General features: G+C 37.6%; 1 protein-coding gene across 1 annotated transcript in view; it reads right to left on the bottom strand.

Annotated features, from left to right (window-relative positions):
• The window catches only part of CWC27 (CWC27 spliceosome associated cyclophilin), a 484083-nt gene that overhangs the window by 330956 nt on the left and 126560 nt on the right, over positions 1–26567 (bottom strand). The window contains exon 10 of the mRNA XM_053701329.1: positions 19588–19751. Within this exon, the coding sequence (XP_053557304.1) occupies positions 19588–19751 (164 nt within the window). The remainder of the gene's footprint in view (positions 1–19587; positions 19752–26567) is intronic.

Below are 26567 nucleotides of genomic sequence, written 5' to 3'. Positions count from 1 at the left end.
ATGCCATTGTTTACCCCTATTATACAAACTACTAGGACACTGTAAAGGCTAGTTATTTATGGAGACAGATGCAGTAGATCTATCCACGAAAGCAACATATTTAATTAAAACCAAGAAGCAGAGTTGTAAAAGAACAAGATAAATAGAAGGGATGAGGCAAACCCCCTGAATTGCTCATTAAAGGGATATTTAACAATAAATAAATGCTAGATAATCATACATTTAATGCAAAAAATATACAGATGCCATGTTGTAACCTAGGTTTCCTTCTCTGCTGAGGCCAATTAGTCACAGATATAAATGAATCACTAGAGAGCACAACCAATGACACAGTGTAACAATAGCAGTGTTAAGTCTGGAGTTTGCACTTCAAATTGTAACAGAAATTGGAAAGCCCACAATTGTTACAGTTCAATTACAAAAGAGGGAAAATGTATAAAAGTATATTGCATTTTTTTCTACCACACATAATTAAACATTTTTTAGTACAATCTTGGGAGGCTTAATATCCCTTTAAATATACATTTATGACGCTACAATATGTAAAAAATAACTCTGTTTTCACACTACATGTTTTAGCTATTGTACAGTATAAAAATCTGCTCAATATCTATGTATATATATATATATGTTTATATCTTTTAATGTGCGTACCTCATAACATAACTCATAACTACGGGTATTAAACTTCGTAATAAGTAGACAAGGTAGATTAACCATATGTGCATGTGTATTAGTTATATAGGAGTATGTGTGTATATATAATGTTTGTTTGTGTGTGTATATATATATATTTATGAACATGTGTGTGTATATTAGACGTGCATTTATGTATGTCGTTAGTATCTGAATGAATTGGGCAGATCTTAATGTGTAGCACTTTCACAAGAAAGTTAAAAAAAAGCCAAATGCAGCTTGCTGCCGCCTTCTTCCACATGCGGCTTTTTAAAGGGACATGAAACCCAAACATTTTCTTTCATGATTTAGGTAGAACATACAAATTTTACAACTTTGCAGTTTACTTCTATTATCAAATTTGCTTAATTCTCTTGGTATCATTTGTTGAAGGAGCAGCAATGCAATACTGGTTTCTAACTGAACACATGGTGAGCCAATGACAATCGTTATATATATATATGTAGCCACCAATCAGCAGCTACAACCTAGGTTCTTTGCTGCTACTGAGCTTACCTGGATAAACTTTTCAGCAAAGTATAACAAGAGAAGGAAGCAAATTAAACAATAGAACTAAATTGGAAAGATGTTTAAACGTGCATGCTCTGTCTAAATCATGAATGTCTAATTATGACTTTACTGTCCCTTTAACAACATACACAAATGCACATGTCTAGTGACTATATATATATATATATACATATATATATATATATATATATATATATATATATATATATATATATATATATGACTGAATCTATCAATGTAGATATGTATGTTTACATTCTGTTACTGAAAGAAGGTCAAAATATTGTTTGAAATGTTTAAATCAAAGGGACATGAAACCCAATTTTCTTTTCTTTCGTGATTTAGAAAGAGCATGCAATTTTAAACAACTTTCTAATTTACTTCAATTATCTAATTTGCTTCAATCGCTTGATAGTTTTGTTAAAAAGCATATCTAGATATGCTCAGTAGCTGCCGATTGGTAGATGCACATAGATGCCCCGTGTGATTGTCTCACACATGTGCATTGCTATTTCTCCAACAAAGGATATCTAAAGAATAAAGCAAATTAGATTATAGAAGTCAATTAAAATGTTATTTAAAATTGTATTCTCTATCTATAAATGTTTAGGTTTAGTGTCACTTTAAGCATAGCTCTAGCATAAATATCTTTATTATAGCTGAACACCTGCTCATTTTTTTCTTGGCTTTCATACTGGAATCGTTTGGAAGAAAGAAAGTTCTCTCTAGCATCATTTCCTACCTCACAAGCTTAAGGAGCCTTTTTCTAGAAGTTCTTACAATGAAAAGTCTCTATAAGTGGAAATTAAAACATAGCTGTAATCCTGCCTTTCATCAGAGAACTGCAAAGAACAGAAGGTGTTCTCTCTAAGAAAGAGGTCAAGTATACTTTAATTCACAGAGCAGGCTGTGGCCTGTACGTCTGAGGTGCCTTGTAAGCAGCCTTCACTTGCCAACTGCAATTAAAGACTGTAAACATTTCTAGGATAACTGTGAACAATAAAAATGTTGCCACTATAGCAATAACGTTGCAGCTGCACTAAATTATTTTAATGTTCATTATTTAATGTCCATTGTGTGCTGCCTACAGGACAGGAAAACAGCTGTACAGTAAAACATTACAATGAAAAAATGACTTGTCACAAAACAGACTTCCTATATAATGAGTGAAAAAATAAATAGGAAAGATTTCCAACTATACTAGAAACACAAACATTGACAGCAGAAGTAAACCACTCAGCCCACCTAGACTGCCTTCCACTACCTTATTTAAATCCTCAAACTAGGGTTGGATATTGTGTTTCTTGGTTATTGGATTCCATACCTCTCATATAATGTAGGAATTTTACTTATAATATTAAAAAGGGAAGTATATTTCAGTTGCTGAGTGAGAAAAGACTGGTTCTGCATTTCTCTTCCAGGGACAGTTACATTTTTTTGTCTCCTATTCTGTGGTATAGTCTGCTCTACATCAGGGATGAAGTATTTGTGAATCCCACGCAGTTAGCTGCATATTAATAAACCACAATCAAACATCTATACTATAATTGCGTTTGTAATGTCCGTCGCCGTCTGCAGTTGCGCACGCATCTTCAATGGAATGTTGGCAGCGCGAGGACAAAAGAATTCACCTGGATGCAGCGAAGCTGCATACAGGTGAATTCCGAAAATGGCAGGGTAGTGAAAGAATCCACCGAAGTCCCGGTGGATGCAGCGAAGGCAAACAGAGCATTACAAAAGCAACAAAAAAACAAAAAACTAACGGATGCAGCGAAGGCAAACAGAGCATTACAAAAGCAACAAAAAAACAAAAAGCTAACCGTCTGCATCAAGTATTAAAAAAAAAAACTAACCGCCCGCATCAAGTATTAAAAGAACAAAAAAACACAGCACACACAAAATATAAAAACAGCATGCACAAAATATAAAAAAAAAAAAATCATACACAAAGTATTAACCCATACACCGCAAACCCCCACATCGCTAAATAATAAAGTAATTAACCCCTTAATGACTTAACCGTCAACCACCCACATCGGAATACACCTAATTACCCTATTAACCTCTAAACCGCAAAACCCCCACATCGCAATAAACCTAATTATCCTATTAACCCCTAAACCGCAAAACCCCTACATCGCAATAAACCTAATTAACTTATTAACCCTTTAAACCGCCAAAACCCACAACGCAAATAACTATGTAAATAACTAAGTACCCTAATCTAACACCCCCTAACCTAACACCCCCTTAAATTAACCCACATTACTTAAACTAATACATTCTAAAGTTAAAAAAAAACAAAAAAAACCTAAGTTTACAAAAAATAAAAAAGGCTAACATTACAGAAAATAAAATATCAAATGTCCAAATTTAACAAAATTAAACCTCATCCCTATGAAAATAAAAAAGCCCCCCCAAATAAAAACACCCACTACTCTAAGAAGAAACTACCAGTAGCCCTTAAAAGGGCTTTTTGCAGGGCATTGCCCCCAGATAATCAGCTCTTTTACAAAAAAAAACACAAAGTCCACACTAAAAAACCTAAACTACCCAATTGCCCTGAAAAGGCATTTGTTTGGGCATTGCCCTTAAAAGGGCATTTAGCTCTTTTACTGCCCATCCCTAATCTAAATAAAACAACCCCCCCCAAAAAAACCTTAACATTTTTTAAGTCTAACCCCTAGGTTGCTACTCACCGTTCCTGAAGTCCGGCGGAGAAGGTCCTGTTCCAGGCGGTGAAGTCTTCTTCCAAGCACATCCTGCACGGAGCGGAGCTGTAGACTGAAGACCAATGACCGCTGAGCTGAAGACCGGCAACCCTGGAACTGAAGACCGGCGACCGCGGAGCCATGGAGTGTGGAGGATCCTCTTCGTACGATCTCCACCGTACACTGAATAGTGAATTCAAGGTAAGCGATAAAAGATGGCATCCCTTGAATTCCTATTGGCTGATTTAATTCTTCCAATTCAAATCAGCCAATAGGATTAGAGCTACTCAAATCCTATTGGCTGTTCAAATCAGCCAATAGAATGGGAGCAAGTGAAATTCTATTGGCTGATTTGAATAGACAATAGAATTTCACTTGCTCTCATCCTATTGGCTGATTTGAACAGTCAATAGGATTTGAGTAGCTCTAATCCTATTGGTTGATTTGAATTGGAAGAATAAAATCAGCCAATAGGAATTCAAGGGATGCCATCTTTAATTGCGTACCTTGAATTCACTATTCAGTGTACGGCGGAGATCGTACAAAGAGGATCCTCCACACTCCATGGCTCCGCGGTCGCCGGTCTTCAGTTCCAGGGTCGTCGGTCTTCAGCTCCGCGGTCATCGGTCTTCAGCTCTGCTCCGCGCGGGATGTTCCTGGAAGAAGAAGAGGTCGCGCTTGGAAGAAGACTTCACTGCCTGGAACAGGACCTTCTCCACCGGAATTCAGGAACGGTGAGTAGTAAGGTGTTTTTTTTTTTTTTTTTTGGGGGGGGTTGTTTTATTTAGATTAGGGATGGGCAGTAAAAGAGCTAAATGCCCAAACAAATGCCCTTTTCAGAGCAATGGGTAGTTTAGGTTTTTTAGTGTTAGGTTCTTTTAATTTGGGGAGTGGGGGGGTTTAATGTTAGGTGGGACTTTGTGTTTTTTTTGTAAAAGAGCTGTTTATCTTGGGGCAATGCCCTGCAAAAAGCCCTGGTAGTTTGTTCTTAGAGTAGGGGGTGTTTTTATTTTGGAGGTGCTTTTTTATTTTCATAGGGATTAGGTTTAATTTTGTTAAATTTGGTAATTTAATTTTTTTATTTTCTGTAATGTTAGCCTTTTTTTTTTTTTTTTTTTAAACTTTAGAATGTATTAGTTTAGGTAATTTGGATTAATTTAAGGGGGTGTTAGGTTAGGGGGTGTTAGGTTAGAGAATTTATTTAGGACAGTAGTTTGTCCAAATAGAGTGTGGCTATATCTGTAGTTTATTATATAGAAAATATTTTTGATATATTTAAGACAGTAGTCCATTATAATTATAGTATTGATACACCTGTAGCTTAAATATTTATATAAAAGAAGAATTACAAAATAGGTTGTTTCTACATCAGTAGTTTACAAAATAATTAGACTGCCCTCTGGGCAGGCTTATCAACTTGTAAAAATATAAAGATAATATAATATAGATGTACAATAGACAAGCTATAGATAAAATGTAAAACCATATTCTATCTTAAAGGGACATAAAAGTAAAAACTAAAACTTTCAAGATTCAGATAGTACATACACTTTTCACTTTACTTCTATTATCAAATGTTCTTTGTTTGCTTGGTATCCTTTGTTGAAAAACATACCTAGATAGGCTTGGGAGCAGCAATTTCCTACTGTGAGCTAGCTGGTGATTGGTGGCTACATACATATAACACTGGTCCACTAGGTCAGCTTCATCCCCAGAGCAGCAATACTACATTGCTGCTTTGGGGATGAACAGAACTATATGCAGGACAGGCAATAGTTAAATATTAAAATTCTCTAACACAGAGGATTTTTTTGTACTTTTAAACACATTTAAACAATTTTTTAGTGCTAATTATTTAGAAATGTGGCAATTTAAACAATTTTTCAGTGCTAATTAATTAGAAATGTGGCAATTTAAACAATTTTTCAGTGCTAATTAATTAGAAATGTGGCAATTTTGTGGACTCTCTCAGTAACTGGAAATCTGGAAACATAATTTATATCTTACCTGATAAATTCCTTTCTTTCATGGTGATAAGAGTCCACGACCATTACTCCTGGGAATTACCTTTCCGGCCACTAGGAGAAGGCAAAGATTAACAACCTCAGAGTTCAACCCTCCAACCTCTATAGCAGAGCTTTCCAAACTTGTTATGTTGGCGACACACTTTTTAGACCTACATCATTTCGCGACACAGTAATTCAGTTGTACTAGCAAACAGGAGGTTAAACTAACTTGTTTTAAGAGATACGGACACATACATAAATTATATAATAACAAAATGTATTTACAAGTAACAGTATGTATGTGCAAGAATTAAAAAAAAGTTTAATAGCACCAATAGCTACCTACTATTTTAATGGGTTGTATGAGGTTGATGGGATGAACACAGTTTCTGAATATGTGGTGGAATATTAGCTAAAGACACTCACATTTCATCATCAAGCATTTTTAACCTTCCACTTCCAATCCATATATCAAGAGCAGGAGCACCAATGCACTACTGGGAGCTAGTTGCCAAAAAAACCTCACTGACTTCAGCTCAGCGTTTAAGCTGCCACCCGGCTCAGAGCTCTGTGAGTCCGACTGACTACTGCCCATGCTGCAAACACACTGCTGTCCCACTCACTGACTACACATGCAGTCATGAGCCAATTAAGAAGACTACACATGCAGTCAGTGAGTGGGATAGCAGTGTGTTTGCAGCACGGGCAGTAGTCAATCGGACTCAACCGAGCTCTGAGGGCGGCAGCTTAAACGCTGAGCTGAAGTCAGTGAATCCGATTGACTACTGCCCGTGCTGCAAACACACTGCTGTCCCACTCACTGACTACACATGCATTAACGAGCCAATTAAGGAGACTACACGTGCAGTCAGGAGCCAATGTGCCGCCAATGGGAATAGTTTCAGTTCCCACTGAGCTGCACCAATAGGTTAAGATGATCTGTATCCCCCTAGGTATCAATCACATGTCAACCATGTGATATGTGTAGCAGGAAGGCGGAAAGTCAGAAACCAAAAAAAAAAATAAAAAAAAAATTTGTGTTGAAGCTGGGACACACCTACACACTACTGCCGACATACTAGTGTGTCCCGACACACAGTTTGGAAAGCACTGCTCTATAGTAATCAGTCTGATTTATAGCCAAGCTGACAGAGGTGAGAATGAAACAGAGCAAAATAAATAAATAAATAAATGGAGGGAATGGGAAAAAAAGGATGTTCCAAAAATAATTTCAAAATGCAGGGTGGGGTCTCGTGGACTCTTATCACCATGAAAGAAAGGAATTTATCCGATATAAATTATGTTTTCTCTCATATAGGTGATAAAAGTCAATGATCCATTACAGAGGCCACCAGTAGTAGATGAAAAAGGGTAGGGTTTAAATATCCTTTAACCATAAGAAAAACACCCAAAAACAGAAAAATAACTTTACAAATGCAATTTAAAAACAGAAAACTGAGTCCTAGACAGAAATGACTGCCTGAAGAATGTTACTACCAAAAGTAGCTTCAGATTAATTTAGTAAAAGTACAAAGATGAACAAATTGCTGCCTTGCAAATTAGCTCCACAAATTTGTCAGGATTCCAACTTTCATCCAGATGTATTCAGTCAGATTGTGAATCTTTGGAGCCTACCAGAGATAGATCTCATTGCTTCCAGGTTAAACAACAATCTCCCTCAGTATTTCTCCAGGCCCAGGGTTCCAAGGGCTCTGGAGACAGATGCTCTGAAAATGCTTTGGTCGTTTCAGCTATTTTATGTGTTTCTTCCTCTGGATCTGTTATGCAAAATTATAGCCAAGATCAGGGAAGAGAATGCATCAGTAATTCTAATTGCTCCAAAATGGCCTTGATGAGGTTGGTTTGTAGATCTGGTTCAGATGTCTAGCTATCAGCCCTGGACTCTACATTTAAGAAAAGATCTTCAGTCTCAAGGACAGTTTTCAGAGCCCAAGGGTCTGGAACTGAACAAAACCATGCATCAACCTGCTCCCTACCAGACACTGGACTGGGGGCTGCACCTTTATACTGAACTAGAAGTAGGGGTGGAATTTTTGGACTGCTTGGCCTCCAGGGCTTACCTAAACTGATTTGATTTAGAAAAGAGGTAGCTGATTTTTGCTCCTTGTTCTGATAAAATGAACGAAATTGACAAGAAGTTTTAAATTGAACCTTAGACTTCTTATCTTGTGGAATAAACTCTTGCCACCATTAGCTGCTGAAATGACATTGTCCAGTTCAGTCCCAAAAGGTCTATTACCTTGAAAAGGAATAGAAAGCAATTTATTTTTAGAAGCTGCATCAGCTTACCAAGATTGAAGCCATAAAGTATGTCTGGCAACAACTGGAAAACACAAATTCTTAGAGTTAATTCTAATAATATAAAGAATAGCATCACCCACAAAAGCATTAGAACATTGAAAAATCTCTAAAAGCGCTAGGAAGTTATCTCTATCAGACTCATCTAGAACCTGAATAGATATTCTCTAACCATCTAGAGACAGCAGCTAATACAGCAGTGATAGCGACAGCAGGTTTAAAAATATAACCAGAATGGAGATAAGATTTTCTTAAAGGGACATTATACACTCATTTTTTCTTTGCATAAATGTTTTGTAGATGATCTATTTATATAGCCCATAAAGTTTTTTTTATTTTAAATTTCAGCTACCTTCTCCAGCTTGCTCCTGTTTGTGTAAAGGGTCTTTTCATATGCAAAGGAAGGGGGGAGGTGTCTTATTTCCCACTTGCAGTGGGCTTTCCAGCTGCCTTTTCAACAGAGCTAAACTGACAGCTTCTAAGTAAGTTTTTAAACAGTTTTATACTGGATTTTTATATCAGTATCTGTGCATCTTATTCGTTATAGTAGTGTCTATTACATGCAGTTATATGAAAATGAGTGTATACTGTCCCTTTAAAGAGGAATCGAATGTCCTATCTAATGGGTCTTCAAAATAAAAACTATTTTCCATATAAAGAGTAGCTTTTAGCTAAAGCAGAAATATCATCATCCTAATTAGGGACATTATCCAAATGCTCATACTTAGCAGACTGAAAAGGATGCATTTTCTTAAATCTAGGAGAAGAACTAAAAATATTTAAAGGCTTCAGCCAATCCTTAGCCAACATTTTAGAGACAACCTTTTACATGGAGGGAGGAAGGCAGAAAACAGATATGTGATAGTGTACTTGAAGCATTCCCTCAGATAAGAAAGGGGATCCAATTGTTCCTGTAAAGAACAGACAGAATGAGAGACAATGCCTTTAGAAGCCAAAGATGCAATAAGTTGGTCACTATGCATACATTTTTGATGACAAGCATTACACAATTCAGCAGGAGGGAGAACCTCAACCTTTTTATATAAAACTCATTTATAAATTATTGAAAAATGCTGATACGAAATGGCTTCCAAATCTGGATCAGGCCCAGCTTGAAATGAATTAACATGGTCCATGGTAAATATGGAGCTCAGAGGAGATGGGAACTCACACCAACCACGCAGCAGCCCAACTTCTAATTAAAGCAGCGACTGCAGAATCCAGGACAACTATATAAGCAAAAAATGCACCAAATGATCATGTGCATGTAAAAATGTACATCAAACGCCAAAAATAGTGCAAAAAATGCATACATAAAATTATCCCCTCTTTATTATATATATATATATATATATATATATACACACATACATATATATACACACATATATATATATATATATATATATATCCCTCTGAGTTCAAAGAAAATATGTGCTAAATAAGCTAGCACTAAAATCAGGCAAAGGGCATTACTAATGGATTGCACTATGAAATTCAGTAGCCCCCTAACATAAACGTATCTCAAAAAAATCTTTAAAGTGAAGGTCAATTTTAAGTTAATGCACTGCACCAATTTAAACATGATCATATAACTATTAAAGTCGCTAACCTAATTTTAATTAATTAAAAAAAGTAATTTATTTTGTAATAAAAGAGATATATATTATAGCTCCGTTTCATATATTGACTCCTCCCCTGCTCCACTTCCTTCTTCGGCACTAGTGACGTAGCGAGCGTTTCAACAAACTCACCACGTCACTTTCAAGCTCGTGCACAACAGCAGATTTAAAATGCGCATGCGTATTTTAACCGCAATCGCGCATGCGTACAAATTTTAAGCACGTAGCAGTTACTTTGTATGTACTGATTCAAAACATTCATTCATTGCAAGTAACGCAATAGTGTCACTCGCTCTATCGTTGTAATTGTATTTATATATATATAAAAAAAAAAATATATATATCGAACATTGTAGATATGAAAATATATAATGTCTTTCTGTTAGATATGATTTTTACATTTGTTTTATGTTTCTATTAGTTTGGTTATCCGTGTGGTTACAGTTATTATATTTATTAATCATTATTTCTATATATTTTTAAATTGCGTGAATTGCGAGTTGATTTTAAAAGTTTTTAAACAATGATGATAAAACATATAAATACATCTAATATTGTTATTAATGCTCTCATCTTATTGGCACATTTATTTGCTCCATCTTATGAATTTGAAGCAGTTTTGGAAGTAGTAAAAATTAAATTTATAATTCGTTATTATTCAACATGTCTATAATTACATAAAAACATCTACAGATTATTTTGCGTCCGGTGCCATAATATTTACCCGTTTGGATTAGTAGAACGGACAATATAATTTTCGTTCCTTTCTTCTCTTGCGCTCAATAGTAGTGAGAGACTCAATGTATCCAAACGAAACATAGAGCTTAATATGCATGCGCGTATCATGTATGAGCATAAAGTCGATGACGCTTGCCGGGATTACACGCATGCGCAATAGTTAATAATGACGTGGGTAAAAAGGGGCAGAACGCCCCGGGGGTAAAAAAGGGATTGGCTATCACATATGGAAAAAATGTCAATCAATTGCGGCAAGATGTCGGGCGGATTAATTGAGGTAAAAGGGAGGCTAATTAGAATGTAAAAATTAAAATGTTACGAAGATTTGTAAAGAATTTGATGAATGAACATCAAGCTTATTTTGCATGGATAGTCTAAAACTTAACGAGTAAGCCAGACTTGACCTTCACTTTAAAGGGACACTGAACCCCAAAATTTTCTTTTGTGATTCAGATAGAGCATGCAATTTTAAGCAACTTTCTAATTTACTCCTATTATCAAATTTTCTTCATTTTCTTGGTATGTTTATTTGAAAAGCAAGAATGTAAGTTTAGATGCCGGCCCATTTTTGGTGAATAACCTGGGTTGTCCTTGCTGATTGGACAGCACCAATAAACAAGTGCTGTCCATGGTTCTGAACCAAACATTTGCTGGCTCCTTAGCTTAGATGCCTTCTTTATCTGAATCATGAAAGAAAAAATTTGGGTTCAGTATCCCTTTAACTGAGAATGTTATCAGTACAAGTCAAATAAGTACACAAGAAGTTATCCTGCATTAAATGTAAAAAAAAAAAGAATATCTTTATATATTTTAAATAAAAATGATAAAGATAAGCTCAATGCTTAATACTCCAATATAATTAGACACAGGAATTGGCGCACCTCCAAACGCAGATCACATATTATTTCACATATTTAAACTTTTTTATCTTATTTTTTCTTATTTGTCTTTATATTGCAAAAAAATGCCTTCTTAATATTTCAACATATTTAAAATAAAGATGGGATCTTAGTCACACAATATGGCCATATTCTGCTTAAGCCAGTCACCACTTTCAAGGTGTCCCATAAAGACTGGTCCTAACTGTTTAAGATTAGCCAAACTAAGCTGAATAATGTAATTTTTAATATATCAAAACCAAATTTACAACTTCTCATCCAGACTGCATGGGATGAGGCTTACTGGCTACATATAATTTCACATATTTCAAACATATCTCTTAATGTTGCAAAAAATTGCTATCCAAATATATCCTAATACTATAAAATTAGCCATAATAAAGAGAAGTTCCAAAATTACAAAATAGCAATAGTATACCACTCACCCAGACTGCATAGGATGAGGCTTCCTGGCTTTATATACACACAGTTGAATAACATAGTATGGAACACACCTGAACAGGGTGGAGTGCTTTAAATCAAAGGGCTTTGGTCAGAACCCAGGTAATAAATCAGTAGGTAAAGATGATCAAGCACATCTAAAAAAAGCATGTTTTTAAATGAACATATGGGGGGAGTGCTGCCAAAGTGACCAAAATAAATATAATTAGACACAGGAATTGGCGCACCTCTAAACGCAGACCACTGCTTAAGCCAGTCACCACTTTCGAGGTGTCCCATAAAGACTGGTCCCAACTGTTTAAGATTAGCCAAACTAAGCTGAATAATGTAATAATTACATTATTCAGCTTAGTTTGGCCAATCTTAAACAGTTAGTACCAGTCTTTATGGGACACCTTGAAAGTGGTGACTGGCTTAAGCAGAATATGGCCATATTGTGTGACTAAGATCCCATCTTTATTTTAAATATGTTGAAATATTAAGAAGGCAATTTATTGCAATATAAAGACAAATAAGAAAAAATAAGATAAAAAAGTTTAAATATGTGAAATAATATGTGGTCTGCGTTTGGAGGTGCGCCAATTCCTGTGTCTAATTATATTTATTTTGGTCACTTTGGCAGCACTCCCCCCATATGTTCATTTAAAAACATATGCTTTTATTAGATGTGCTTGATCATCTTTACCTACTGACTTAATACTCCAATATGTCCCTGATGACAAAATCAGTACTGAAGGTGGTAACCCCAGGGTCCTAACCAGGAAACCCTAAAATAAAATAACAAATAATCTTGCACATCTTCATTCTTCACCTACCTCACAAGACTGATTACTATAGAGACAAGACTGATTACTATAGAGGTGGGAGGGTTTATATAGAGCTCTGAGGGTCTGGGAATCTTTGCCTCCTCCTAGTGGCAGGAAAGGTAATTCCTAGAAGTGATTGATCATGGACTCTTATCAACTATATGAAAGAAAGGTTTATCTAGATAAGCTCAGGAGCAGCAAAGCACCTGGATGTTAACTGCTGATTGGTGACTGCATATATATATGCCTATTGTCATTGGCTCACCCCATGTGTCCTGTTAGCAACCAGTGGTGCATTGCTACTCCTTCAATAAATGATACCAAGAGAATAAAGCTAATTTGACAATATAAGTAAACTGGAAAGAAAAAAATTAAAATGAAATGTTCTACCTAAATCATGAAAGAAAATGTTTGGGTTTCATGTCCCTTTAAGGACACTACAGATTTAATTACACAAGTTGAGTCCTTTCAGTGGTGTTAGTGATGGTGGATGTGGCTTCTCTATATGCTTGCATACCGAATGAAAAGGGAATTTTGGCAATTAATTTTTTTTTGGGAATGTTATTCAAATTATAATGAACACACTAAGTATTTCTTTTTTGAAGTCCATTGAGTATTTGACAACACACGTTTTTTTGTTTTTGAAGGACATTTTTTTCTCCATAGATGTATCACATTAATGGGAGCAAAGTTTTATGGTTGCTACATCAACAACTTTTTTTTTTTTTTTTTTTTATTTGGAAGGGTCAATAACTGAGAGTACCTTGATTTTTAAAATATTTACAGAATAATGATTGTAAATTGAAATTTACGATGGAATTCAGCAAATATGTTTTTTTGGACTTGAGGTTGGTATCCAATTTGAGTGAACATTGTATTTAAGTGGAATTATTCAGAAAGCACAACGAGTAATACCATACTCAATGCCTAATCTTGTCATCCCAAGCATTTTATCAGGGCAATTCCCTAAGGGCAGTATCTGAGAGCAAAAATCCATTTTTCTAACCCTATTGATTTATGTCAAATGTGTATCCAAGGAAACAGAGAGATTTTTGGAGAGAATATATCAGATTAATCATTTGAGTGACATTAAGGGGCCCATTTATGAAGCTCCGTAAGGAGCTTGTGGGCCCGTGTTTCACAAAGACCGCTGCCCCATAACCCTGTCCGTCTGCTCTGAGCAGGCGGACAGGAATCGCCGGAATTTAACCCGATCGAGTACGATCAGGTTGATGGACACCCCCTGCTGGCAGCCCATTGGCCGCGAGTCTGCAGGGGGCGGCGTTGCACAGGCAGCTCTTGTGAGCTGCTGGTGCAATGCTGAATATGGAGAGCGTATTGCTCTCCGCATTCAGTGAGGTCTTGCGGACCTGATCCGCACTGTCGGATCAGGTCCACAAGACCTTTAGTAAATAGGCCTCTAAAAGTCAGCTTGTCAAATGCAGCGTAAGGAACTTTTAGTTCCAAAAAAAAAAGGAACCCAAACTTAGTACAGCTTACAGTGTTTCTGCTATTTGTGATATTATTAGTAAGGTCTTACCCATTTTACTTACAGATGATCTTAAATAATTTTATGTCTATGCTGACTATTCTGAAAATAGAAAACTAGCTGACTAAAAAAACAAGGTTTTTATAGATGTGGGTGTAGTAGGTGTAAAATCCTGCATTCATGCTATTTTTGGGGTGTAGCGCAATCTATAGGTAGCGCAATCTATAGGTCAGAGATATAAAATTAAACAATATCTCAATTGCAATAGTAAAAGTGTTACTTACTTGTTTAGCTGTAGAGGGTGCAATAAAAACTATGTAGGTCAAACTATTAGACACCTGAAAAAGCATTTCTTAGAACACCTTAGCCATAGAAGATCCAGAATTTACTACTCACATTTAATTGCACTTTAAAAAGGGAGCATAATGTAGTTTTTTCCCTGTTGGCGTTTCAGTGAATAAAATATATCCCTAGAAGTCTTTTCTAGTGTGCTCCTAGGGAATCCAAAATACCTCTCTAATAAAATTTGTGATTCCGGATTGTTGTTGTATACCAAGTACCTTTCTAAAATATTGTGATTCATGATTGTTGCTCTAAAATACTAAATACCTCTCTAAAAAATGTGATTCATGATTGTTGCTCTAAAATACTAAATACCTCTCTAAAAATGTGATTCATGATTGTTGCTCTATAATACTAAGCTTTGCATAACAAGATGACAAGAACAAATTTGTTTTATTCTCTTGGTATCATTTGTTGAAGGAGCAGCAATGCACTACTGGTTTCAAACTGAACACATGGGTGAGCCAATGAAAATCGTTATTTATATGCAGCGACCAATCAGCAGCTAGAACCTAGGTTCTTTGCTGCTCATGAGCTTGCCTAGATAAACCTTTCAGCAAAGGATAACAAGAGAAGGAAAAATAAATAAATAATAGAAGTAAATTAGAAAGTTGTTTAAAATTGTATTCTCTATCTGAATCATGAAAGAAAACATTTGGGTTTCATGTCCCTTTAAGCTATAATTAGCCTTTTTTTTCTCATAGTTTTTTGCGCAAATTATCATTGACTGAATTTATTTTAAGTTACACAATTAAATGTATGCTTTGATTAGCGCTGCAAATCTGGTGGCACTCTAAAGATAAATGATAATAATAATCATAACAAATAAAATGTATAAACAATTGTAAACAATAGAAAATGTTATAATATTGCCGAGTATTAATCTACCCCTCCCAGTTACGTTATAACCAACTGGCAATATTTTCCATGGAGCACTCTAGTATAAAGATATTACTTAATCATCAAGATTAGTTAATGGCCAAATAGATTTCAATGCTGCAGAACAACTGTAAGAGGCTAACCTATTACTTGTTCCCTAAAACACTGAAAGATAAGTTTTCAGTTTTTAGTAATTATACTCTATTTTCTTTAACCTCTCGCAGTTTACCTCTTACCTTTATAACATTTCACACTTGAACTGCTTAAAGGGACAGTCTAGTAAGAACTAAACTTTTATGATTCAGACAGGGCATGTCATTTTAAACAACTTTCCAATTTACTTTTATCATGAAATTTGCTTTCTCCTCTTGGTATTCTTAGTTGACAGCTAAACCTAGGTAGGCTCATATGCTAATTTCTAAGCCATTGAATCTTATCTGAATGAATTTGACAGTTTTTCACAGCAAGAGAGCGTTAGTTCATGTGTGCCATATAGATATAACTTATAGATACCATTGTGCTCACGTCCATTGAGTTACTTATGAGAGGGCACTGATTGGCTAAAATGTAAGTCTGTCTGAGGTAAAAAGTATATTAATATAACTGTTGGTTATACAAAAATGGGGAATGGGTAATAAAGGGATCATCTTTCTTTTAAACAATAAACATTTCTAGAGTAGACTGTCGCTTTATATTTTAACAAAAACTGGAAACATTGTAGTGTTGTAAAACTTTTTATATATAAATAAAAGGTAAAATATTAGTTACAGTTTTAAATACTACACTTACAGACAATTACATAAAACTTTTTTCCAGCTGCAAATGTATTTCCTGGTCAGTGTGTGCCACCTGCTGGAAAGCAAATCAACTACAACAGCAATGTGTAAATGAAGTATTCTGAAGACAGAGCAGTCAGTGGAAACTAATTTAGCAAGAAAAAGTGTTGCTTTTTTAAATTACAAGTAAGAGTGCCAGTCTCCAGAAATGATGCAGTAGAACCTCATACCACATTACTTATTAAAGTATGTAATGTAATCCATTCTCAGTATCAATGTACCTGTTAAAGGGACACTGTACCCAAAAATTTTCTTTTGTAATTCATAAAGAGCATGCAGTTTTAAGCAACTGTCTAATTTAGTCCTATTATCAATTTTTCTTCGTTCTCTTGCTATCATTATTTGAAAAAGAAGGCATCTAAGCTTTTTTTTTGGTTTCAGTACTCTGGACAGCACTTTTTTATAGGTGGATGAATTTATCCACCAATCAGCAAGGACAACTCAGGTTGTTCACAAAAATGGGCCGGCATCTAAACTTACATTCTTGCATTTCAAATAAAGATACCAAGAGAATGAAGAAAATTTGATAATAGGAGTAAATTAGAAAGTTGCTTAAAATTTCATGCTCAATCTGAATCACAAAAGAAAATTTTTGGGTACAGTGTCCCTTTAAGTTTAGGTTCTCATTCATATGTGAAGGAATCAGGGCAGCTAATTGTTTTAGAATTTATATAATAAAAATTCAAAACAAAACACTGTGCTCCCTTCACCTCAGAAATGCAGCAGGCAACACAATTGTAAAAATATTGGTTTTGTACAGAGGGGAGGGGGACGGCTGGTAGAGTTTACATTGTTTTTTTACAGATTAAATACTCTGGCATTAATATTAATTTCCTGCTAAAATACAAATGTCTGGCTACACAGTAAATTGTGCTTTTAATAAAGGGTTAAGGATTTGCGAGCCAAGAACTTTAACTATATAAGTCAAGGCCTCGGACACTTAAAGGGACATGATACTCCCAAATTTCCTATGTACCATCTAATATCCAATGCTTCAAAAAGTATTTTAGTGCTTTGTATTTTGAAAACTAGATTTTCTTGTGCTGAATAAAACCAGCCTTTTCTGTATGATCTGTCTATACCAGCCAATGAGTAGTGGAGTCAGGTTGTGTGTAAATCATTTTAGTGAGAAACTCATAGTTTGTGAAAAGGTTAATGATATATATATATATATATATATATATATATATACACACACTGTATATGATTGCATTTGGCACATATCTGACTGCCATCTGGTTGCATTAAAAAATGCCAAAATGGGCCTCGGTCACTACCTTGTTTTATCTACTTTTTAAATATATATATAGTTTGGAGGGGTCAGTTTTGAGAATTTGAGCCGTTATGTCATCCCAAATGGTCCCTGTTTTCTTTGTCATAACGTGTCTAAAAATCCTCTTTCAGAAGTGTGGTGTACACACCACATTGCCTCATTTTACAACATGATATACATAGCTGTAGATAAAAAATGTTTTATCAATACTAATATCAAGTATATAAAGTTGTGCTCATAAGTTTACAAACCCTGGCAGAATTTATGATTTCTTGGCCATTTTTCAGAGAATATGAATGATAACACATAAACTTTTCTTTTACTCATGGTTAGTGTTTGGCTGAAGCCATTTATTATCAATCAACTGTGTTTACTCTTTTTAAATCATAATGACAACAGAAACTACCCAAATGACCCTGATTAAAAGTTTACATACCCCAGTTCTTAATACCGTGTAATGCCCCCTTTAACATCAATGGCAGCTTGAAGTCTTTTGTGGTATTTGTGGATGAGGCTCTTTATCTTCTCAGATGGTAAAGCTGCTCATTCTTCCTGGCAAAAAGCCTCCAGTTCCTGTAAATTCTTGGGCTGTCTTGCATGAACTGCACGTTTGAGATCTCCTTAGAGTGGCTCAATGATATTGAGGTCGGGAGACTGAGATGGCCACTCCAGAACCTTCACTTTATTCTGCTGTAGCCAATGACAGCTCGGCTTGGCCTTGTGTTTAGGATCCTTGTCATATTGGAATGTCCAAGTACGTCCCATGCGCAGCTTCCGGGCTGATGAAAGCAAATTTTCCTGCAGTATTTTTTGATAACATACTGCATTCATCTTGCCATCAATTCTGACCAAATTTCCTGTGCCTTTGTAGCTCACACATCCCCAAAACATCAGCGATCCACCTCCGTGTTTCACATTAGGAATACAAACGTTTGTACCAAACTATGTTGGCTCTGTCTCCCTTCATATAGTTAAAACCTTGTAATGTACAAGTGGGGATTCCCCTTTGAATAGCCGTCTGCTCATATCCAGTTAACTGGGCAACTGTGAGGTTCCAGTCTGCTTTATTTGCACCCTCAGGTGCTGTCCGTTTGTGAGTATCCATTTTTCTTGCAAAAACATTTTATTCCAAAAAATGGTTAAAAATACAGGACAGCAGACCCATATAAATGTAGCTTAGTAGGAGCGTAGCAAAAGGTGGCTTATGAGTTTCAGCATATTGCCGTAGTCATAGCCTATCCATTTTTCTTACCTTTATTCACTCTGTGTATATGGTATTAGGCCATTGGGCGCCTTGGTTTTCGTCTCTCCTAGACAATTTGAATCATCAGGATCCTGACCCTCCTATGACAGAGAGCTGACCATTTTGTTTTTTTGGAGTAGTCTTTTGGATTTTGTTTTTATGGACTATTATTTGTATGTTTATGATTGTTCTCATTATCATTTTTGATTTACCACTATTGTTTTGATGCTGTCTTTTATGTCATTATATACCCGTTAAAGAGCACCCCCCCTTGAGGATTGGTGTGTCTAGTACACATTATATCTTCTTTTTTCTTGAACTAACTACTTTAACTGTCTAATGAGACTAACATAAAAAAATACTAACAAATGTAACTACCTACTGCAGACTCTACAATGCCATTCTAGTAAAATGGTGCCTACATTTTCCTACTAGACTGTTTGCATATACTAGGCTTTCTCAAATTCCCTCTTTTTTAATCATTTGCTCTTAACCAAGATGGTCAAGACAAAAATAATGAAACTAAATACAATTGTACTATATTTCATTTTTTTAATGAAGTGAACTGGGGTAATGCCCTCAAAGACATGGTTAGGGATACAAACAACTGCTTTTTCATGCAAATACATTTCCTCAACTATTAAAATTTGCACATTTTAAAAGACTAATGTTGCATTTATTGAGTCAGAATTTGTCAGAAAGTAGATTTCCAATTTATTTCTCACATTCTCCAGAACTGTTTTAGAGACACTGTTTTGAATAAATTGATTTACTTACCTGCGGCTGCCTTTTCTCTCAGTCTCATCATCAGGTAATTTCATAGTAGGTTTAATGGTTTTGCTTGAATCTTTTTTTAGTTTGTTAGATATGCGATTTTTTATTTGATCTTTTTCATCGCTATCAATTTCATCACAATCTTCACTTTCAGCATCAGAATCATCCTGTAATTAGGAAACAAAGCAAAATAATTTTACACCAGTGTAATACAAGTGTTGTTTTGATGTTCAAAAATAAATTAAAACCAAAATATAGAAATAATACTTGCATCTAAATCACTATTTTTCCAGAAGCAATATATAGAATATAACATATGTATGTAACAATAAATCAATTCTTGTAGCAGATCTACATTCAGTACTGGCGTGTATATGGCTTTAGCTTTTGCAATAGGTAAAAACCTTAAGATGCTTATTCCCCCATAACCCTCTCCTCTACCTGAGTGAGTTACTTCATAGCATAAAAGAATCAAATTGGAAAGAGGGATGAAAAAGAGCTTAATGGGACAGTGTACTGTAAATTATATTTCCCCCAATTAGGTTTTGAGTGACTTGTTAAACTAGCAAAACAATTATTGGAAATTGCTTAATTATTATTATAATTTATTTTTTCAATTGATAGAATTGTTTTTGCTCATTGAAATCCCCACCTAAAATAAACATTTAAATACCTAAGTATTGTATTTGTATATAGATAGCAAGAAAAGATAACCTTTTTTCAGATTCAACTAATTTGGCATGTTCTTGAGAACAATAGGTTGGGGTTTGAATGAACAAAAACAAAGATTTCAAATACAAAACAACCTAAGGTGATGCACTCATGAAATTATCTTAATGAAAAGGAGCTGTCCCTGCAAGTTGCAAGATGCCTCCTATAAAAAGTAAGGAATTCGCTGGAAATGGAAACCTCACTGGAGAAAGTAAAATTAGCAGGGTGAACGCTTTAAAAACCTCTTAACCACACCTTGGATTTTGAAAGAACAAAGTAATAATAAATTACTAGGAGAGATTACCTTAAGCAGGAATGAAGGAAAAAACAGAATTTATGCTTACCTGATAAATTTCTTTCTTTTGTGATTTATTGAGTCTACGGATTCATCCACACTTGTGGGATATTCTCCTTCCCTACAGGAAGTGGCAGAGAGAGCACCCACAGCAGAGCTGTCTATATAGCTCCTCCCTTAGCTCCACCCCCCAGTCATTCGACCGAAGGCTAGGAAGAAAAAGGAGAAACTATAGGGTGCAGTGGTGACTGAAGTTTTTTAATTAAAAATATACTACCTGTCTTAAATAGACAGGGCGGGCCGTGGACTCCATGGCGGAGCAACAGGTTTAAATACAGGCTTGATCCTGACCAAGGCCTGACTAAACGCTTGAACGTCTGGGACATCTGCCAGACGTTTGTGTAAAAGAATAGACAAAGCAGATATTTGTCCCTTTAAAGAACTAGCTGATAATCCCTTCTCCAATCCTTCTTGGAGAAAAGACAAAATTCTAGGAATCCTAATCTTACTCCATGAGTAACCCTTGGATTCACACCAACAAAGATATTTGCGCCAAATCTTATGATAGATTTTCCTGGTGACAGGCTTTCTAGGCTGAATCAGGGTATCAATGACCGACTCAAAGAAACCACGCTTTGATAAAATCAGGCGTTCAATCTCCAAGCAGTCAGATGCAGAGAAATTAGATTTGGATACTTGAACGGACCTTGGATTAGAAGGTCCTGCCTCATTGGCAGAGTCCAAGGTGGAACAGATGACATGTCCACCAGGTCTGCATACCAAGTCCTGCATGGCCACGCAGGTGCTATCAGAATCACCGAAGCTCTCTCCTGCTTGATTCTGGCAACCAGATGTGGGAGGAGAGGAAACGGTGGAAATACATAAGCTAGATTGAAGGACCAGGGCACTGCTAGAGCATCTATCAGTACCGCCTGGGGATCCCGGGACCTGGACGCCATCAGATCCAATTCTGGTGTGCCCCATAGCTGAGTCAGCTGGGCAAATACCTCCGGATGGAGCTCCCACTGCCCCGGATGAAAAGTCTGACGACTTAGGAAATCCGCCTCCCAGTTCTCTACCCCTGGGATATGGATTCCTGAGAGATGGCAAGAGTGATCCTCCGCCCATCGGAAAATTTTGGTTACCTCCATCATCGCTAGAGAACTCTGTGTTCCTCCTTGATGATTGATATAGGCTACAGCCGTGATGTTGTCCGACTGAAATCTGATGAATTTGGCCGCAGCTAGCTGAGGCCACGCCTGAAGTGCATTGAATATCGCTCTCAGTACTAGAATGTTTATCGGGAGGAGAGATTCCTCCCGAGACCATAAGCCCTGTGCTTTCAGGGATTTCCAGACTGCACCCCAGCCTAGCAGGCTGGCATCTGTCATTACTATGAGCCACTCTGGCCTGCGGAAACATATTCCCTGAGACAGGTGGTCCTGAGACAACCACCAGAGAAGAGAATCTCTGGTCTCTTGGTCCAGATGCAGTTGAGAAGATAAATCTGCATAATCCCCATTCCACTGTTTGAGCATGCATAGTTGCAGTGGTCTGAGGTGTAGGCGGGCATAAGGAACTATGTCCATTGCCGCTACCATAAGTCCGATTACCTCCATACACTGAGCCACTGATGGCCGAGGAATGGAATGAAGAGCTCGGCAAGTGATTAAAAGTTTTGATTTTCTACCGAGTCTATCAGAGTCCCTAGGAAAGAAACTCTTATGAGAGGGACGAGAGAACACTTTTTTATGTTCACCTTCCACCCGTGAGATCTCAGAAAAGCCAAAACGATGTCCGTGTGAGACTTGGCTAGCTGGAAAGTTAACGCCTGAATTAAGATGTCGTCTAGATAAGGCGCCACTGCTATACCCCGCGATCTTAGAACCGCCAAAAGGGACCCTAGCACCTTTGTAAAAATTCTGGGAGCAGTGGCCAACCCCAAGGGAAGGGCCACAAACTGGTAATGCCTGTCCAGAAAGGCGAATCTGAGGAATTGATGATGATCTCTGTGAATAGGGATGTGTAGATACGCATCCTTTAAGTCCACGGTAGTCATATATTGACCCTCCTGGATCAGAGGAAGAATAGTCTGAATAGTCTCCATCTTGAAAGATGGTACTCTGAGGAATTTGTTTAGAATTTTGAGATCCAAGATTGGTCTGAAAGTTCCCTCTTTTTTGGAAACCACAAACAGGTTGGAGTAAAAACCTAGCCCTTGTTCCGCTCTTAGAACTGGGCGAATCAGTCCCATGGTATGTAGGTCTTCTACACAGCGTAAGAACGCCTCTCTCTTTGTCTGGTTTGCAGACAATTGAGAAATGTTAAATCTCCCCCTTGGGGGGGAGTCTTTGAAGTCCAGAAGATATCCTTGGTACACAATTTCTAAAGCCCAGGAATCGTGAACATCTCTTGCCCAAGCCTGAGCAAAGAGAGAGAGTCTGCCCCCTACTAGATCCGGTCCCGGATCGGGGGATACCCCATCATGCTGTCTTAGAGGCAGCTGCAGGCTTCTTGGCCTGTTTACCCTTGTTCCAAGCCTGGTTAGGTCTCCAGACTGACTTGGATTGGACAGAATTCCCCTCTTGCTTTGCTGCAGGGGGAAGTTGAAGCGGGACCACCCTTGAAGTTCCGAAAGGAACGAAAAACATAATTTATGTAAGAACTTACCTGATAAGTTAATTTCTTTCATATTGGCAAGAGTCCATGAGCTAGTGACATATGGGATATACAATCCTACCAGGAGGGGCAAAGTTTCCCAAACCTCAAAATGCCTATAAATACACCCCTCACCACACCCACAATTCAGTTTAACGAATAGCCAAGCAGTGGGGTGATAAAGAAAGAAGTAGAAAGCATCAATAAAGGAAATTTGGAAATAATTGTGCTTTATACAAAAAATCATAACCACCATAAAAAGGGTGGGCCTCATGGACTCTTGCCAATATGAAAGAAATTAATTTATCAGGTAAGTTCTTACATAAATTATGTTTTCTTTCATGTAATTGGCAATAGTCCATGAGCTAGTGACATATGGGATATCAATACCCAAGATGTGGATCTCCACTCAAGAGTCACTAGAGAGGGATGGAATAAAAACATAATTTATGCTTACCTGATAAATGTATTTCTCTTGTAGTGTATCCAGTCCACGGATCATCCATTACTTGTGGGATATTCTCCTTCCCAACAGGAAGTTGCAAGAGGATCACCCACAGCAGAGCTGCTATATAGCTCCTCTCCTCACTGCCATATCCAGTCATTCGACCGAAACAAGACGAGAAAGGAGAAACCATAGGGTGCAGTGGTGACTGTAGTTTAATTAAAATTTAGACCTGCCTTAAAATGACAGGGCGGGCCGTGGACTGGATACACTACAAGAGAAATAAATTTATCAGGTAAGCATAAATTATGTTTTCTCTTGTTAAGTGTATCCAGTCCACGGATCATCCATTACTTGTGGGATACCAATACCAAAGCTAAAGTACACGGATGATGGGAGGGACAAGGAAGGAACTTAAACGGAAGGAACCACTGCCTGTCTAACCTTTCTCCCAAAAACAGCCTCAGAAGAAGCAAAAGTGTCAAATTTGTAAAATTTTGAAAAGGTGTGAAGCGAAGACCAAGTCGCAGCCTTACAAATCTGTTCAACAGAGGCCTCATTTTTAAAGGCCCAGGTGGAAGCCACAGCTCTAGTAGAATGAGCTGTAATCCTTTCAGGGGGCTGCTGTCCAGCAGTCTCATAGGCTAAGCGAATTATGCTCCGAAGCCAAAAGGAGAGAGAGGTTGTCGAAGCTTTTTTGACCTCTCCTCTGTCCAGAGTAAACGACAAACAGGGCAGATGTTTGACGAAAATCTTTAGTAGCCTGTAAGTAAAACTTCAAGGCACGGACTACGTCCAGATTATGCAAAAGACGTTCCTTCTTTGAAGAAGGATTAGGACACAATGATGGAACAACAATCTCTTGATTGATATTCCTGTTAGAAACCACCTTAGGTAAAATCCCAGGTTTGGTACGCAGAACTACCTTGTCTGAATGAAAAATCAGATAAGGAGAATCACAATGTAAGGCAGATAACTCAGAGACTCTTCGATCCGAGGAAAAAGCCATCAAAAACAGAACTTTCCAAGATAAAAGTTTAATATCAATGGAATGAAGGGGTTCAAACGGAACTCCCTGAAGAACTTTAAGAACCAAGTTTAAGCTCCACGGGGGAGCAACAGTTTTAAACACAGGCTTAATCCTAACCAGAGCCTGACAAAATGCCTGGACGTCTGGAACTTCTGCCAGACGCTTGTGCAAAATAATAGACAGAGCAGAGATCTGTCCTTTTAAAGAACTAGCTGATAAGCCTTTGTCCAAACCCTCTTGGAGAAAGGACAATATCCTAGGAATCCTAACCTTACTCCATGAGTAACTCTTGGATTCACACCAATAAAGATATTTACGCCATATCTTATGGTAGATTTTCCTGGTGTCAGGCGTCCGAGCCTGTATTAAGGTATCAATGACTGACTGGGAGAAGCCACGCCTTGATAGAATCAAGCGTTCAATCTCCATGCAGTCAGTCTCAGAGAAATTAGATTTGGATGATTGAAAGGACCTTGTATTAGAAGGTCCTGCCTCAGAGGCAGAGTCCATGGTGGAAGAGATGACATGTCCACTAGGTCTGCATACCAGGTCCTGCGTGGCCACGCAGGCGCTATCAGAATCACTGATGCTCTCTCCTGTTTGATTTTGGCAGTCGAGGGAGCAGAGGAAACGGTGGAAACACATAGGCCAGGTTGAAGAACCAAGGAGCTGCTAGAGCATCTATCAGCGTTGCTCCCGGGGTCCCTGGACCTGGATCCGTAACAAGGAAGCTTGGCGTTCTGGCGAGACGCCATGAGATCCAGTTCTGGTTTGCCCCAACGATGGACCAGTTGAGCAAACACCTCCGGATGGAGTTCCCACTCCCCCGGATGAAAAGTCTGACGACTTAGAAAATCCGCCTGGGATGTGGATCGCTGACAGGTGGCAAGAGTGAGACTCTGCCCAGCGAATTATCTTTGAGACTTCTAACATCGCTAGGGAACTCCTGGTTCCCCCTTGATGGTTGATGTAAGCCACAGTCGTGATGTTGTCCGACTGAAATCTGATGAACCTCAGTGTTGCTAACTGAGGCCAAGCTAGAAGAGCATTGAATATTGCTCTTAACTCCAAAATATTTATTGGGAGGAGTTTCTCCTCCTGAGTTCACGATCCCTGAGCCTTCAGGGAGTTCCAGACTGCGCCCCAACCTAGAAGGCTGGCATCTGTTTTTACAATCGTCCAATCTGGCCTGCGAAAGGTCATACCCTTGGACAGATGGACCCGAGAAAGCCACCAGAGAAGAGAATCTCTGGTCTCTTGATCCAGATTTAGTAGAGGGGACAAATCTGAGTAATCCCCATTCCACTGACTTAGCATGCATAATTGCAGTGGTCTGAGATGCAGGCGCGCAAATGGCACTATGTCCATTGCCGCTACCATTAAGCCGATTACTTCCATGCACTGAGCCACTGACGGGCGTGGAATGGAATGAAGGACACGGCAAGCATTTAGAAGTTTTGATAACCTGGACTCCGTCAGGTAAATTTTCATCTCTACAGAATCTATAAGAGTCCCTAGGAAAAAGACTCTTGTGAGTGGTGATAGAGAACTCTTTTCCACGTTCACTTTCCACCCATGCAACCTCAGAAATGCCAGAACTATCTCTGTATGAGACTTGGCAATTTGAAAGCTTGACGCCTGTATCAGGATGTCGTCTAGATACGGAGCCACCGCTATGCCTCGCGGTCTTAGAACCGCCAGAAGTGAGCCCAGAACCTTTGTAAAAATTCTCGGGGCAGTGGCCAACCCGAAGGGAAGAGCTACAAATTGGTAATGCCTGTCTAGAAAGGCAAACCTTAGGAACCGATGATGATCTTTGTGAATCGGTATGTGAAGGTACGCAT

This window comes from Bombina bombina, chromosome 2 (assembly GCF_027579735.1).
Source record: "Bombina bombina isolate aBomBom1 chromosome 2, aBomBom1.pri, whole genome shotgun sequence".
NCBI lineage: Eukaryota > Metazoa > Chordata > Amphibia > Anura > Bombinatoridae > Bombina > Bombina bombina.
Note: the sequence above shows the minus strand (reverse complement) of the source record. Positions and strands in the feature narration are given on the sequence as shown.